General features: G+C 35.9%; 1 protein-coding gene across 1 annotated transcript in view; it reads right to left on the bottom strand.

The window, feature by feature from the left end:
* The window catches only part of ANP32B (acidic nuclear phosphoprotein 32 family member B), an 85,283-nt gene extending 76,139 nt beyond the window's left edge, over positions 1–9,144 (bottom strand). Inside the window, exon 1 of the mRNA XM_053702698.1 lies at positions 8,823–9,144. Coding sequence (XP_053558673.1) covers positions 8,823–8,876 — 54 coding nt within the window. The 5' untranslated portion in view covers positions 8,877–9,144. The remainder of the gene's footprint in view (positions 1–8,822) is intronic.
* Positions 9,145–13,535: the final 4,391 nt, after the last annotated feature.

Consider the following 13,535-nt stretch of genomic DNA (forward strand, 5'->3'; position numbering starts at 1 on the left):
AGCATCTGCTGACTGCCTCCTTATCTCAGATCGTTTGAAAGACTTGGATTTCAGGCAATTAGTGCTGACTCTTAAATAACTCCATGTGCGCAAGCACAGTTATTTATATGAAACACATGAACTAACGCCCTCTAGCTGTGAAAAACTGTAAAATGCATTTTGCTAGGAGGTGGCCTTCAAGGGCTTAGAAAACAGCATACGAGTCTACCTAGGTTTAGCTTTCAACTAACAATACCAAGAGAGCAAAGCAAATTTCATGATAAAAGTAAATTAGAAAGTTGTTTAAAATGACAAGCCCTATCTGAATCATGAAAGTTTAATTTGGACTTTACTATCCCTTTAAGTATTGGCTATACAGAAGTTGTATAAACATAGCAACAGAAGAAATTACACTCCCAGTTGGGGTTAGGAGAGATAAAATGTTAATTTTCAATTGTCCTCTCTAAGTATTGTGCTTTGGTAACGAGAGATAATAAAAAAGATGCATAATAAACAGAAATAATAAAAAAGGATGTATATGTCTGTCCAGAAAGTGATAAAATAAAGAGATTAGATTTCCATGCAAGAACAACCTATTTGAATGAGGGGTGGTTTTAAAGAAAGGGGGGAAAAAAAGCTATATCATATTCAAAAAAAATAAACATAAAGAAGCATATATTTTATACTCTGCAACTGGCATAACAAGTGAATGGTAACATTTTAAGGGAAAGACAATTTACAGTATACGGTCGTTTTCAGCATATAAACGATTTCTGAACTTTAGCTGGTATTGAAAGCTTGTTTTTCCGGTGATCGCAATTACAAAATGCATCATCCATTATTACCCCTAAAGCACTAAATTCTTACCTCCTGAAAGTAACACGTGGTTAATCTCCCAAAGTCGTAATCCAAAAACCAAATGCACACTAGTGTATAGTAATGCTAATTGGTGACTTGTATGCAATTCACATGTTGTGCTCCCAAACCATAGAGATGTGTGTAGGTCTTTTTAAGGGATTTGAACCCAGACAACATTGTAAGAGTGGGCATGTGTGCTAGAGGGTTACTGAGTTAGCTCATTTTTATCAACGTCAAATTTATTTTTCTAACTTTGATTAAGACGGTAGCATTTGTAACATTACTTACTAATGTCATCCAATATGGCAGGTAAGAGTGTATTTTGTTTATGTAAAAGCCAAATATATATTTTAACACTTTTTTATTGCAGTCCAGGGTTTATCAAGTTCTGTTAGCTGTTGAATTTGATAAGTAAAAAATAGCCATGTAAATTTCTTGTTAAAGGGACACAAGTCAAAATAAACTTTTATGATTCAGAAAGAGCATACAGTTTTAAGACACTTTCCAATTTACTTCCATTATCAAATTTTGCACAGTATTTTTATATGCATATATTTGGGGGAACAAGCTCTTACTGAGCATGTGCACAAGCTCGCAGGGTATACATATACTAGTCTTTGATTGGCTAATGTCTATCACATGATATAGGGGGCCGGAAAATGGGAGAAAAAAAAAAATCAATCTACTGCTTATTTGAAATTCAGAGTGTTAAATTATTGTCTATTGTATTTAGTGGTCCTTTAAAAATAATTGGCTTGAATGTTGCCACATTCACTATATAATCAGCTACAGAGTAACAATGCACTACTGGGAGCAAGCTGAACACATCTGGTAAGCAAATGAAAAAAGACAAAAATGTGTGTAGTCACCAATCACCAGCTACGTCCCAGTAGTGCATTGCGGCTGCTGAGGATATATACATATTTTTCAAAGAATACCAAGAGAACAAAATATAATTTGAAAATAGAAGCGTCTTAAAATGACATGCTCTGAATCATGTAAATCTAATTTAGATTAAAGTCCCTTTAAGTATAAAAAGGTTGAGAAAAAAAGAACTAGCAAGAGTACGGCATTTTTCACCGAAATAATGAAAAGTGCTGCTGATAAAAACGTAAATCGCGGATTGCGATCTTGAAAATAGCTCATCAGCTCATGTAAACAGGTAATTTTCCAAAGATCAATTTTAATCATAATCTATGTATTTAACCCCTAATAAAGTCTGCTCAGGAGCTACAATACACTGAGCAAGACATGACCAGTGACTGGCAGCTACATGAGTATCCTGCTCCTAATTGAGGTTGTTTGGAGCCAAGATCTCTAATAGCTCAGAGCAAGCAATTGTAAACAACTTTCCAAATGAACCCCTTCCCTCCCAGATTTATTTGTCTACATCAGAACAAAGCTCTGATTTAAACAAATATATAAAATTTTAAAATCACAATATCGTTCTAGCGATCGCATGATTTCAATGATGGGATCGTGTCGGGGGGGGGGGTGCCTATGATGCCAGGTACCCCCTCCAGCCCATAATCCCATTCAGGAAGCGCCTATGGCTTCAGTACAGCCAAACGGTGAACACGTTCTGTGCCGTCCTAAGGGTGCTAGAGCCCAGTTAGGACGGCACAGAACGTCCTAAGGGTGGGAAGGGGTTAATTCTATAATCTTATTTGCTTTGTTGCCTTAGCATCATTTGTTGAAAAGCATACCTAGCTCGGTTCAGGAGCAGCAATGTGCTCTGGGAGCTAGCTGCTGTTTGGTGGCTGCACACATGCCATATAATGACCTATGAATGAGAGGAAACCCTTATTTGCCTACACATCTGGTTTTCCATTGGTATGTACGCCCCTGTCTGCCGTAGCTTGATAAATAAACCCCTTAGTCTAAACTTCAAATTGGCTGACAAATTTCAAAGTTAAATCAATTTCCACTCCTCCTGTATCATGTAACAGCCATCAGCCAATCACAAATGCATATACGTATATTGTGAATTATTGCACATGCTCAGAAGAAGTTGGTGACTCAAAAAGTGTAAATATAAAAAGACTGCACTTTTTTTAATGTAAGTAAATTGGAAAGTTGTTTAAAATTGCATGTTCTAGCTGAATCATGAAAGTTTAATTTTGACTTGAGTGTTTCTTTAATATTCTAAATTCAGGAGGTGCAACCTTCCTCCTTGCAAGCTCTCTAAGAATGAATGCAGTCAGTAGTCCAATTTACTTATCCATTTGGTAAATGGCTGCAAAAAGATTAATCTCTTCGCTACTGGGAATTTCAGAGAAGAACTTGCCCAAAATACTGGAGATCTATTAGCATATTTGCTACCACTCTAATTAAACTGTATTGCCCAAACCCAAGGTATTGATCTGAGTCCATTTTGGTATATTTCATGCCACCATTTCACAGGCAAATATGGTCTCAAAAAAAAAAAAAAGTTAAATTTTCTACAAACTTTGGGTTTCTCACTGAAATTATTTACATACCGTTTGTACAATAACAACACAAATTTACAAAGGGAAAAATAATGTATAGACATAATATTTCCCCATTAACAGCAACTAATTTATTTTCTAGACATAATAGGATGTACTTTGTATTGCTGGTTTAAATGCAGAAGATTCAGGCAGTTTATGCACCTTATTTGAAAGATCCTCACAATTTTGAAAGAATGACAGTTTGGTACTTCTCACAGTTATGAATGTGCAGCTGTGGAAAATGATTTGGTGTGAGTGCTATTTTCAAAACAGGAGATTATATATATATATATATATATATATATATATATATATATATATATATATATATATAAATAAATAAATGTGTGGATTTCGGAATTCAGGTTTTGGGGATTTGTACCTGTATTTTACCTTCACAATTCTGAAAAACTTTTAAAGGGACAGTCTAGTGCAAAATAAACTCATGATTTGGATACGGAATGCATTTTTAAACAATTTTCCAATTTACTTCTATCACCAATTTTGCTTTGTTCTCTTGGTATTCTTAGTTGAAAGCTAAACCTAGGAAGTTCATATGCTAATTTCTAAGCCCTTGAAGGCATTTTGACAGTTTTTCACCACTAGAGCGTGTTAGTTCATGTGTTACATATAGATAACACTGTGCTCACGCACAAGGAGTTCCTACGAGCCAGCACTGATTGGCTAAAATGCAAGTCTGTCAAAAGAACTGAAATAAGGGGGCAGTTTGTAGAGGCTTAGATACAAGGTAAACACAGAGGTAAAAAGTATATTAATATAACTGTGTTGGTTATGCAAAACTAGGGAATTGGCAATTAAGGGATTATCTATCTTTTAAAACAATAATTCGGGTGTAGACTGTCCCTTTAATTTAAAAAATAAAATAATGTTATCTTAGTATTCTCTGTTGAAGAGCATATCTAGGTATAACAAAGACATATCGGGAAATGACCACTGACAGGGGAATACATAAGTATGCCACCTTAGAGTTGGTCACTGCCTATGCCCTGCTTATTTTTGGTCAAGGCATTGCCCCTAGGAATGCAGTGGTTAAAGTCAAAATTAAACATTCATGATTCAGATAAAGCTTGCAACTTTTATCAACTTGTTTTCCCTTCTGCTATCAAATTTGCTTTACTCTCTTGCTATGCTTTGAGAAAGAGTAAACCTAGATAGGCTGGTAGGATCTTAGGAGTTAAAAGGGATATACAACCCAAAAATATTTTTTTTTATTCCAACAGAGTACCATTTTTAAAAAGGCCTCCAATTTATTTTTATCAGATTTGCTTAGTTTCCATGATATTCTGTGTTGAAGAGATACCTAGGTAGCCATCTGGAGCACTACATGACAGGAAACAGTACTGCCATCTAGTGCTCTTGCAAATGGATAAAAAAATATTGCAAAACTGCTGCCATATAGTACTCCAGAAAAGGGCCAGCTCCTAAGCATTACGTCCCTGCCTTTCAATAAAAGATACCAAAAGAATAAATAAAAAGATCATAGAAAGTTGTTTAAAATCACATGCTCTGGATCATGAAAGAAATGTTGGGGCATTCTATGGCAGCAGTGTTTGCATCTATGTATAACATTACCATAAACATTGTGGCAAACATAGCTGCTAGATAGCTATACATTAATGAGCTCATCTAGGGTTACACTTATTAGCAAAAAGCATGTTTGCATAATAAAACTTGAGCCTTTTATTCTTACACTTAGACGTCCCTTCAATTTGTACAAAATTAATAATATTCCTTACATCAGTATATTTTGCCAATTCAACTAGATGTTCACAATAATTATGAAACCACACTTAAAGGGATAGTCTAGTCAAAATTTAACTTTCATGATTCAGATAGCAGGCAATTTAAAGCAACATTCTTATTTTTGGTTCAGCACCAGAGTAGCGCTTGCTGATAGGTGGCTTCCTGTAGACACCAAATCAGGAAGTGCTACCAAGGTGCTGAACTGAAAATGGACCAGCTCCTATGCTTACATTCTTGCTTTTTCAAATAAAGATACCAAGAGACCAAAGAAAATTAATAGGAGTAAAAAAAGTTGAATAAAATTGCATGCCCTATCTAAATCATGAAAGTTTAATTTTGCCTAGACTATTCTATTAACACAAATTCAATCAGTTTTAACATTTGTTTTATTTGTGTGCATATAGCATCTTAAAAACAGTGAACTGCATTGAAATCTGTAATGCCTAGTACTGAGAAAGCATCACGACAGGCCTTGCAATAATGAAATGTGTATCTATGCGCTCACAGATTATAGCTCATGTACATTTAGCTTGTAACAGTGTCCCCTTTCACCTAACAGTAAAAGGATAGTCGCATGGAGCTACATTGAATGGGTAGAAGGGAGTGATTATTTGGGTATATCCCCTGTGACCTTGAATACACTACTTTAAGCTTCTGTAGCTAGTTAATAAAAAAAAAAGAAGAAAAAAAAAGACATTTTTTAATGAAAGGATATATTGTGACAGTAAAGTTTTATGCAGATATGTACTCTGCAAGGTCAGCAAAAAGAAAGATACATTCAGGTTAACAAGAAAATGACTGCCTCTTCCAAGTGTTACTTCTCTAATGAAGCTACTACACTGGCAATTTGATGTACTTTTAAATGCATAAAAACTACATAGATTTTTAGGACTTAAAATTATATATATATATATATATATATAGTACAATTCTGAGAAAGGAATGGGGGGGGAGATTAGTGGAAGTAAAATTAAATGAAAATTACTCAAATATTATAATAGCAAAAGGTACGGTAAATATTCGTACTTTAGAATTTGCAAAAATAAAATGTAGCTGAATACAAAATCAGGTAGAAATGAACCCGCCCAATATAATATAGTAGTGTATAAATTATTAGAAATCAAATCCAAATATGAAAAATATATATATATTTAATAGGGTAGGTAATGATCATAATGGGACTGAAGGGTAAATGGTTAAAAGCAGTTCCCGTGAACAACTGCAGCCACGAGACAAAAAGTTATAGATGACAAGGAAGGTAAATACACGAAGAACCCAGGAAAGGCAGCAGTGCAAAAAGGGGAAGGCAGCCACAAAGCTGGGGGGGGAAAGGCAGTAAAGTCGAGTCCGCAGAATAAAAAAACCCAGCACCATGCCGGGTAACGACATCGAGGGGCAAGATGGAGGGAGAGAGGCGGGCACTGCAGCTGTCACCACAGGAGGAGAGTCCTCATAGAACAGCAGCGTATTCAACATGGAGACGAAGGGAAGAGAACAATATGGCGATGCCGCCTCCTTCTCTGGCATTATGTGGTGAAAGCAATCTCATCACCGGATCAATCACACAAAGATCGCCGAGCACCGCGTGTACCGGGAACGTATAATCTATACCTTTAGTGCATTTATTTAAGGGTGCGAGCATTTAGGACAAGAGCTCCCTGCCCCCACCCTTTTCCCGCCCGACAAGTATTGGCGGGGGAGGGGGAGACTCACAGTACGCCGACACTGTATACAATGTGCACAGGCTGTGCCATATATACATATATTGTTTGCACGCGCCGTTCAACTCTGATAGGTCACTTACATATGGCACAATAAGCGCTGCTATGTATGTACATTCACTACAATTACAGATATCAGGCTTGCGACTCAACTATATTTAGGAATATATATATATATTTATAATGCCTCCACGCTTAGTGTACACATCGCCTGACCGTCTGCTTAGTTTTCATTGCAACAGAAGTAAATATTTTTTTTATCAAAGCAAAGCATACTTGAACAACCAGGCGTATGGAGGATACAGTGTATGTACTATATTTACACAAACTACATCATGCCCTGTCTATAATGTTATGTGATACACAAAGGGAGCGCCCTGTTGTGCTGTTCTCTGACAGACTTCGAAATAAAGACTTTATCATCTCTAATAACCAACAATGCGGGTAAATGTAACTTTATTCTGCATCCAATGTTCAATACGCTTATGTATTAGCAAATGTGCAATGTATTCAAATGTTTCATTCATTGTGTGTATGTAAAACTACAGAAACACATCTATAGGCGTCTCCTTTATCATAAACCATACACAATACGATTGTGCTATTTTTCCAACAGCAAATGTGTTTTAGCCCAATTATACTAAATGTAAGATTGAGCTAATACCCTGCAGTTATTAAGCCGGTGTTATGCACTGCATATACAAATGAACAATGTCTAACAGTTGTCTTCTACTGTTCTGCAGACAGTGTTATATAAGGAGCATTCTCATCTAATCGTTCTTTGAAAGAATGTCAAGAGTTCCATTTTTCTTATATGTAAACACAGAGAGCAAGCTCCACCAAACTAGTCTGTCAGCCTCCTATTAACTAGCAGAAGGGAAAGGTTAAATACAAAATGATGTGGACTTTTAGCTTCCCCCCTCTGCCCTGTCCTTAGGCAATCACATCACACTAACAATATTAGCAAATCGTGCACCTCCCAACTATCATTATTCCCTATATCTAGAAATTAGTAACAAAATAAACACAGCTTCCCTACTAGCTTGTCACCCGTTGTGCAGCAATTCAAGGGAGAAGTGGATTTTATTTTTCATCCCCCCACCATTCAAAAAGATGTCAATCTACATAGTTGGTAGACACAAAAAACTAAAATAACCCCTTGGTATATAGCAAAAACACCTATAATATTTATTTCAAACATTTATGGCGACCTATGCCACCACATTTACAAAACATGGCCACCATTCTGGCAGCAAAAACTGAGAGTGAATGGAGTAAAAAGCCAGAGGAACTTTAAAACTCCAAAAGCCAATGAAACCATCCATCTAAATCAAATTTTCCATAACGCCATCCCTCCTCTTGCTTTCATAGACAACAAACTCGCTCACACTTTAAAGGAAAAAAAAAAAAACTCCTTGTAAATATCACCCCCTCCCAAAAATGAGGAAAAAAATGAAGTTGGTTTATTTATTTAATTTTAGAGGGTTGGATGTACAACCCACTGTAAGCACATATCGATCAGGAGGACACTGAAATGCATTTTCTTCTACATTATTTAGCTTTGACTTTATACAGCCTGCCTGCCCCCCCCCCCCTCCCTGACTATTCTGGTTTTGGGATAAAAAAATTGTTTGCAAAAAAAAAAAAAAAAACCTTTTAAAAATGTATCTAATCTACATCTAACCCACCTTATCACGTTCCATAAATAATACAACTGAAATTTAATTCTCTAGGTGTTTTCCCCCTAAACTGAACACTAGGGTGGGATATAATGAAACAGCAATGCATATGGTTGCTTTCCTATATCTATGGGGGTCATTTGAAAGAATAGCACAATAAATAACAGAAACCCATGTGGACATAATTCTGTGCAACTCAATTTGAAAAAAAAAAGTGAACTAAAAAAGCAGAATCTGAGCCCTTTGACCGGTTAGTTTGCAGTAGGCAATAAACAGCAGGATCATCATAACATGCACTTCATACGGATATGTAACAAAACAGAATAAAAATTCATATAATTATATCTTACATCAGACGGCGTCCTGTTTCTCAGTTCCAGATGAATTCTTTTTTTCATTTCCATCTTCTTGTTTTGTGTTAGTCTTGTTTCCACCTGAACTCTGTTAGTATATGCTATATATTCTGCCCCCCACGGTGATCTAGCTTAGAAATAAAAGTTTGGATGAGAGTGTGATACTGCACAGTGCCCTGCTAGCAAAAGTGCAACCTTAGGTGTCGTTAATGGAGGGAGAGAATCTGGGCTCTCTGTATATAGGAAACGTGTAGAAGCTGCTGAGAGCAAACGCCAAGTTACTCACAAGAGCAAGGAGGAGAAACCATGGAGGGAAAAAAAAAAAGCACTGAAAAAATCTCATCCACGCTGCCTCTGCTGGCCGCGAGATGTTATTGCAGCTTAAACAACCTAATGCTGCAGCAAAAAAAAGCAGAGCAACATAAAAAAAACACAGGCTTGCATAAGAAACCAAGAGGAAGACGGTTTATTTTGCATATAATCTAACATATCGTTTTGGGACGCTTCCTGTTTTTTAAGATTATTTTGAACAGATCTGTGTGTTTTTACCTTTCACATAATATAATTCAAGGTGGTCGTAAAAAAGAAAGGAGTGGCAATTTAAACCAGTCAAACATGATCAGAATGAATCTGGCTAACGAAAACTTTCTTACAGGTTCTGTAACTTCAACCTAGCATTTCTGTCCTACCTGTACCCACTACTAAGCACATTAGAGACGCATTCCCTTATATTATTAATTATATAAACATAGCCAGAGATTAACGATATGCTGGTTTAGCTGCATTATTTGATCGAATATTTTTGTATATCACTTCCAATTCTATTTTACAATATGATTAAACCAACTAAACGACACACTTTTTGTTGTGCTTGCTCATGTATTTAAAAGGCAACATGCCTCTCAAAAATGATATCAGTATGCTGCTTTAAAGCAGGTGTTTTGTAGTTTAAAGGGATACTAAACCCAATTTTTTCTTTCATGATTCAGATAGAGCATGAGATTTTAAGCACCTTTCTAATTTACTCCTATTATCAATTTTTCTTTGTTCTCATGTTATCTTGATTTGAAAAAGCAGTAATGAAAGGTTAGGAGCCGGACCATTTTTAGTTCAGCACCTTGGTAGAGCTTGCTGATTGGTTTGCTACATTTAGCCACAAATCAGCAAGTGCTACCCAGGTGCTGAACAAAAAATGATCCGGCTCTAAAGCTTACAGTACTGCTTTTTCAAATCAAGATAGCATGAGTACAAAGAAAAATTGATAATAGGAGTAAATTAGAAAGGTGCTTAAAATCTCATGCTCTATCTGAATCATGAAAGAAAAAAAATTGGGTTTGGTATCCCTTTAAACCAGTATTTGTCTACTTAAAGGGCCAGTCTACGTTCTTATTAATGTGCAGAATTATGTAACAACCTAGCAGTGCCTGTAAAAAATGAGATATATTAAAGTATTAGTATTTCCCCCTAAAACTTTACCTACCTTACCTTCCTTGCCGTCCTCTTCTGCTGCTCTTGTTTGTTTTTTGTTGTTTTTTTTTTTGTTTCAAAAGCGCAACACGCAGTTGAACTAAATGTAGCGCATTCCTGCGCTGGATAAAGCTACATTTAGTTCAATGTCGCAAGCGGGTGCGCATTGATTAGACAGTGTGATCGTGACGCACTTTTGAAAAAAACAGCAGCAAAAGTGAACGGCGAGGAAGTTAAGATAAGTAAAGCTTTGGGAGGTTAACACACATAGTACAGAATTATTTAATATTAATAAGAACATTGACTGGCTCTTTAATAAAGTGTGTGTATTTTTTGGGAAAGGGACAGTCTACACCATACAAATATAGATAATCCCTTTATTAACCATTCCCCAGTTTTGCATAACAAACACAGTTATATTAATACACATTTTAACTCTGATTACCTTGTATCTAAGACTGCCCCCTTATTTCAGTTCTTTTGACAGACTTGCATTTTAGCCAATCAGTGCTGACTCCTAGGTAACTCCACGGGCGTGAGCACAATGTTATCTTTATGTCTCACATGAACTAACGCCCTCTAGTTGTGAAAAAATGTCACAATGTATTCAGATAAGAGGCGGCCTTCGAAGGCTAAGAAATTAGCATATGAGCCTACCCGGTTTAGCTTTCAACTAAGAATACCAAGAGAACAAAGCAAAATTGATGATAAATTGATGATTGAAGTCAACTGGAAAGTTGTTTAAAATTACATGACCTATCTGAATCATGAACGTTTATTTTTTACTAGACTGTCCCTTTAAAGGGACATGTTGCCCATATACTAAATTACTTGAAAGTGATAAAGCATATTTATTAAAACCCGACTAGAAAATATCACACAAACATCTGTATATAAAAACGGAAGCTATTTTGATCCTCAGCTCACCAGAGTGTTCCGTGAGTAATTATTGTTCAGCTTTTCTTTTTACTGTCATCCAAATAGTGAAAGAAAACAAAAAACAATCAGAATCATTAATGCTGAGTTCACACTTTGTTATACTGTGATCTCATGGGATTTCACCATAATCATGTAAACTTTCTTAAACCAAGGAAGGAAACAAAGTGACAGTTTACACATGCCAGATGCATACTCTCTCTTGTAAGTCATGGGGCTAGCATCCTGATTGGGTGCGATGTGGCTACTGAGGAAATTTTGAGGTAACATTTATTTTTTTTTACATTTTTTTTCTAGTCAGCATTTTACAGATGTGCGATATCACTTTCAAGTGATTCAGCCTTTCAGTAACATTATCCATTTAAAGATATATATCTAACTATGGAAGTTAAGCAACATTTATTAAAAATATATATATATTTATTGTCTTTATTTGTTTTTATTATTTTTGAAAAATTAAGTATACATATTGACAATGCCAGATATTAATATGACTTAAAAAACATTTGAAACAGTACATGTAATGTACTGTATCAAAGAAAAGTAAAAAAACAACAGTAATAAACATGTCATGGTATGAATAGAAGTCCAAGAACAATGTGTGTCAGTTTTGTCAAAGATTTAAAATTCAGTACCCATTGAATCTGACAAGCGTGAGTAAGGCTCTCAGCCTGACTACTTGTTTTTTTTCCATTTCCCCCAAAAATATAGCAACAAGATTTCTGATATTGTCCATAACCAGTTATCGTAGTGAAAGCTAGTTAAAACATCTAAGAAGGTAGGTGGGAAGATTTTTGGAATGAGAAAGAAATGTTGTTAGGGTGATGAGTAGGCCATTGAGTAAGGAGAGGAAGAGGGGAGGGCACAGAGGATCCGCCGATCTATAACCTCAGTCTAACAAAAAAAGGGGAGTAATAAGTTGCCTAACCTTAAACTGATCCCAATAAAATTAAATAGAGTGAAACATATCAAGTTTTTTACATTTGTAAAAACCATATTCCTCCAATATCAACAGCTCCTCCAATCGATCCACTGTTGTTGTGAGGGGGAGGTAAGAGGGCCTTCTATAGTCTAGCAATTACAGATTTAGTGCTGTTAATAAAAAACTGGAATAAAGAATGTCTAATTTTACAAGCACCCAGTGTTTTTAAATTCATAAGGACATGTGTCAGTTGTAACTCAAAACATGGAGTAAACAAGAAAGTCCCTAATCTAGCTACTTCATTCCACAGAGGTTTCACGTTTTTGCAGTTCCACCAAATGTGGAACATATTTCCATATTCCCCACATTGTCTTCAGCATTCTCCTTCAGTATGCTTATAAATTTGCTTCAATCTTGCCAGTGTTAAGTACCATCTTTTAAACATTTTGAAATTTAGTTTGAGAATCTGAGCTGACAAACAGGATCTGTGTGTTCAATAAGATACTTGACTCCTTTTTTTGTCATCTAAATTAGTGTCCAATTCTGCATGCCATCTCATAGTATAAGTAGGGGTAGTGCCCCACGGAGTGTACCCAGAAGACATCTAGAATACTTCGCAAAGGCTTCTCAAAGAGACACCATTGTTCAAAGGTCATCCTATTGCGTAATTGGTCATATTTATGTGGGGAGATGATGTAACTGTGCATATTTAAGCCTATGTGAAAAGGCCCCTCTTGCAATTTGTCTCAACTTTGGTCTGTCTTTTAATTTACCATGGTCAGTCAATTTAGTTATCGGTATCGACTTACCCCTGCCTGGTCCTATGTTTAACTTATTCAATAAAAATTTAGCATTGTAGGAAATGGGCGTTAGTGGGGATGAAGGGGAAAAAACGTAAGGGCGATTATTACTAGGGTATCCCAAATAGTAAATACGTTGTTAATGAGTGGGTAGTGTTTAATACTTTCCGGTCTGCAAACTATTTTTTTTTTTTTTTTTTATTATTATTATTTTTATTGATAGAAGGAATGCATGATATAACATTATTACAAAGACGTCAGTACATCAGTAATTCGATACTTCTTATACAGTGGTATGATACATAGTTTCCAGTGATATACAGTAATGGGGCTATATCTTTGAGTCTCATGGTAACGAAAAGGTGTATGTTTCCGTTTTCCTTTCCACGCATCCTTCTATACACTTTTTTATTTACAAATGTTAAACACATTAAACCAATGAATAAGTATACTAACAATAACCTAGCAATCTGCTGTGTATGACCATAACTTAAAATACAGTATTCCATTCCCCCTTGAGCTGTGCCTCCATAAAGATCTTGTGGTGCTGAAAGGGCCTTAGTACCCGCTGCTGTTGACCTAGGG

This window comes from Bombina bombina, chromosome 2, assembly GCF_027579735.1.
Source record: "Bombina bombina isolate aBomBom1 chromosome 2, aBomBom1.pri, whole genome shotgun sequence".
In the NCBI taxonomy this organism is placed as follows: domain Eukaryota; kingdom Metazoa; phylum Chordata; class Amphibia; order Anura; family Bombinatoridae; genus Bombina; species Bombina bombina.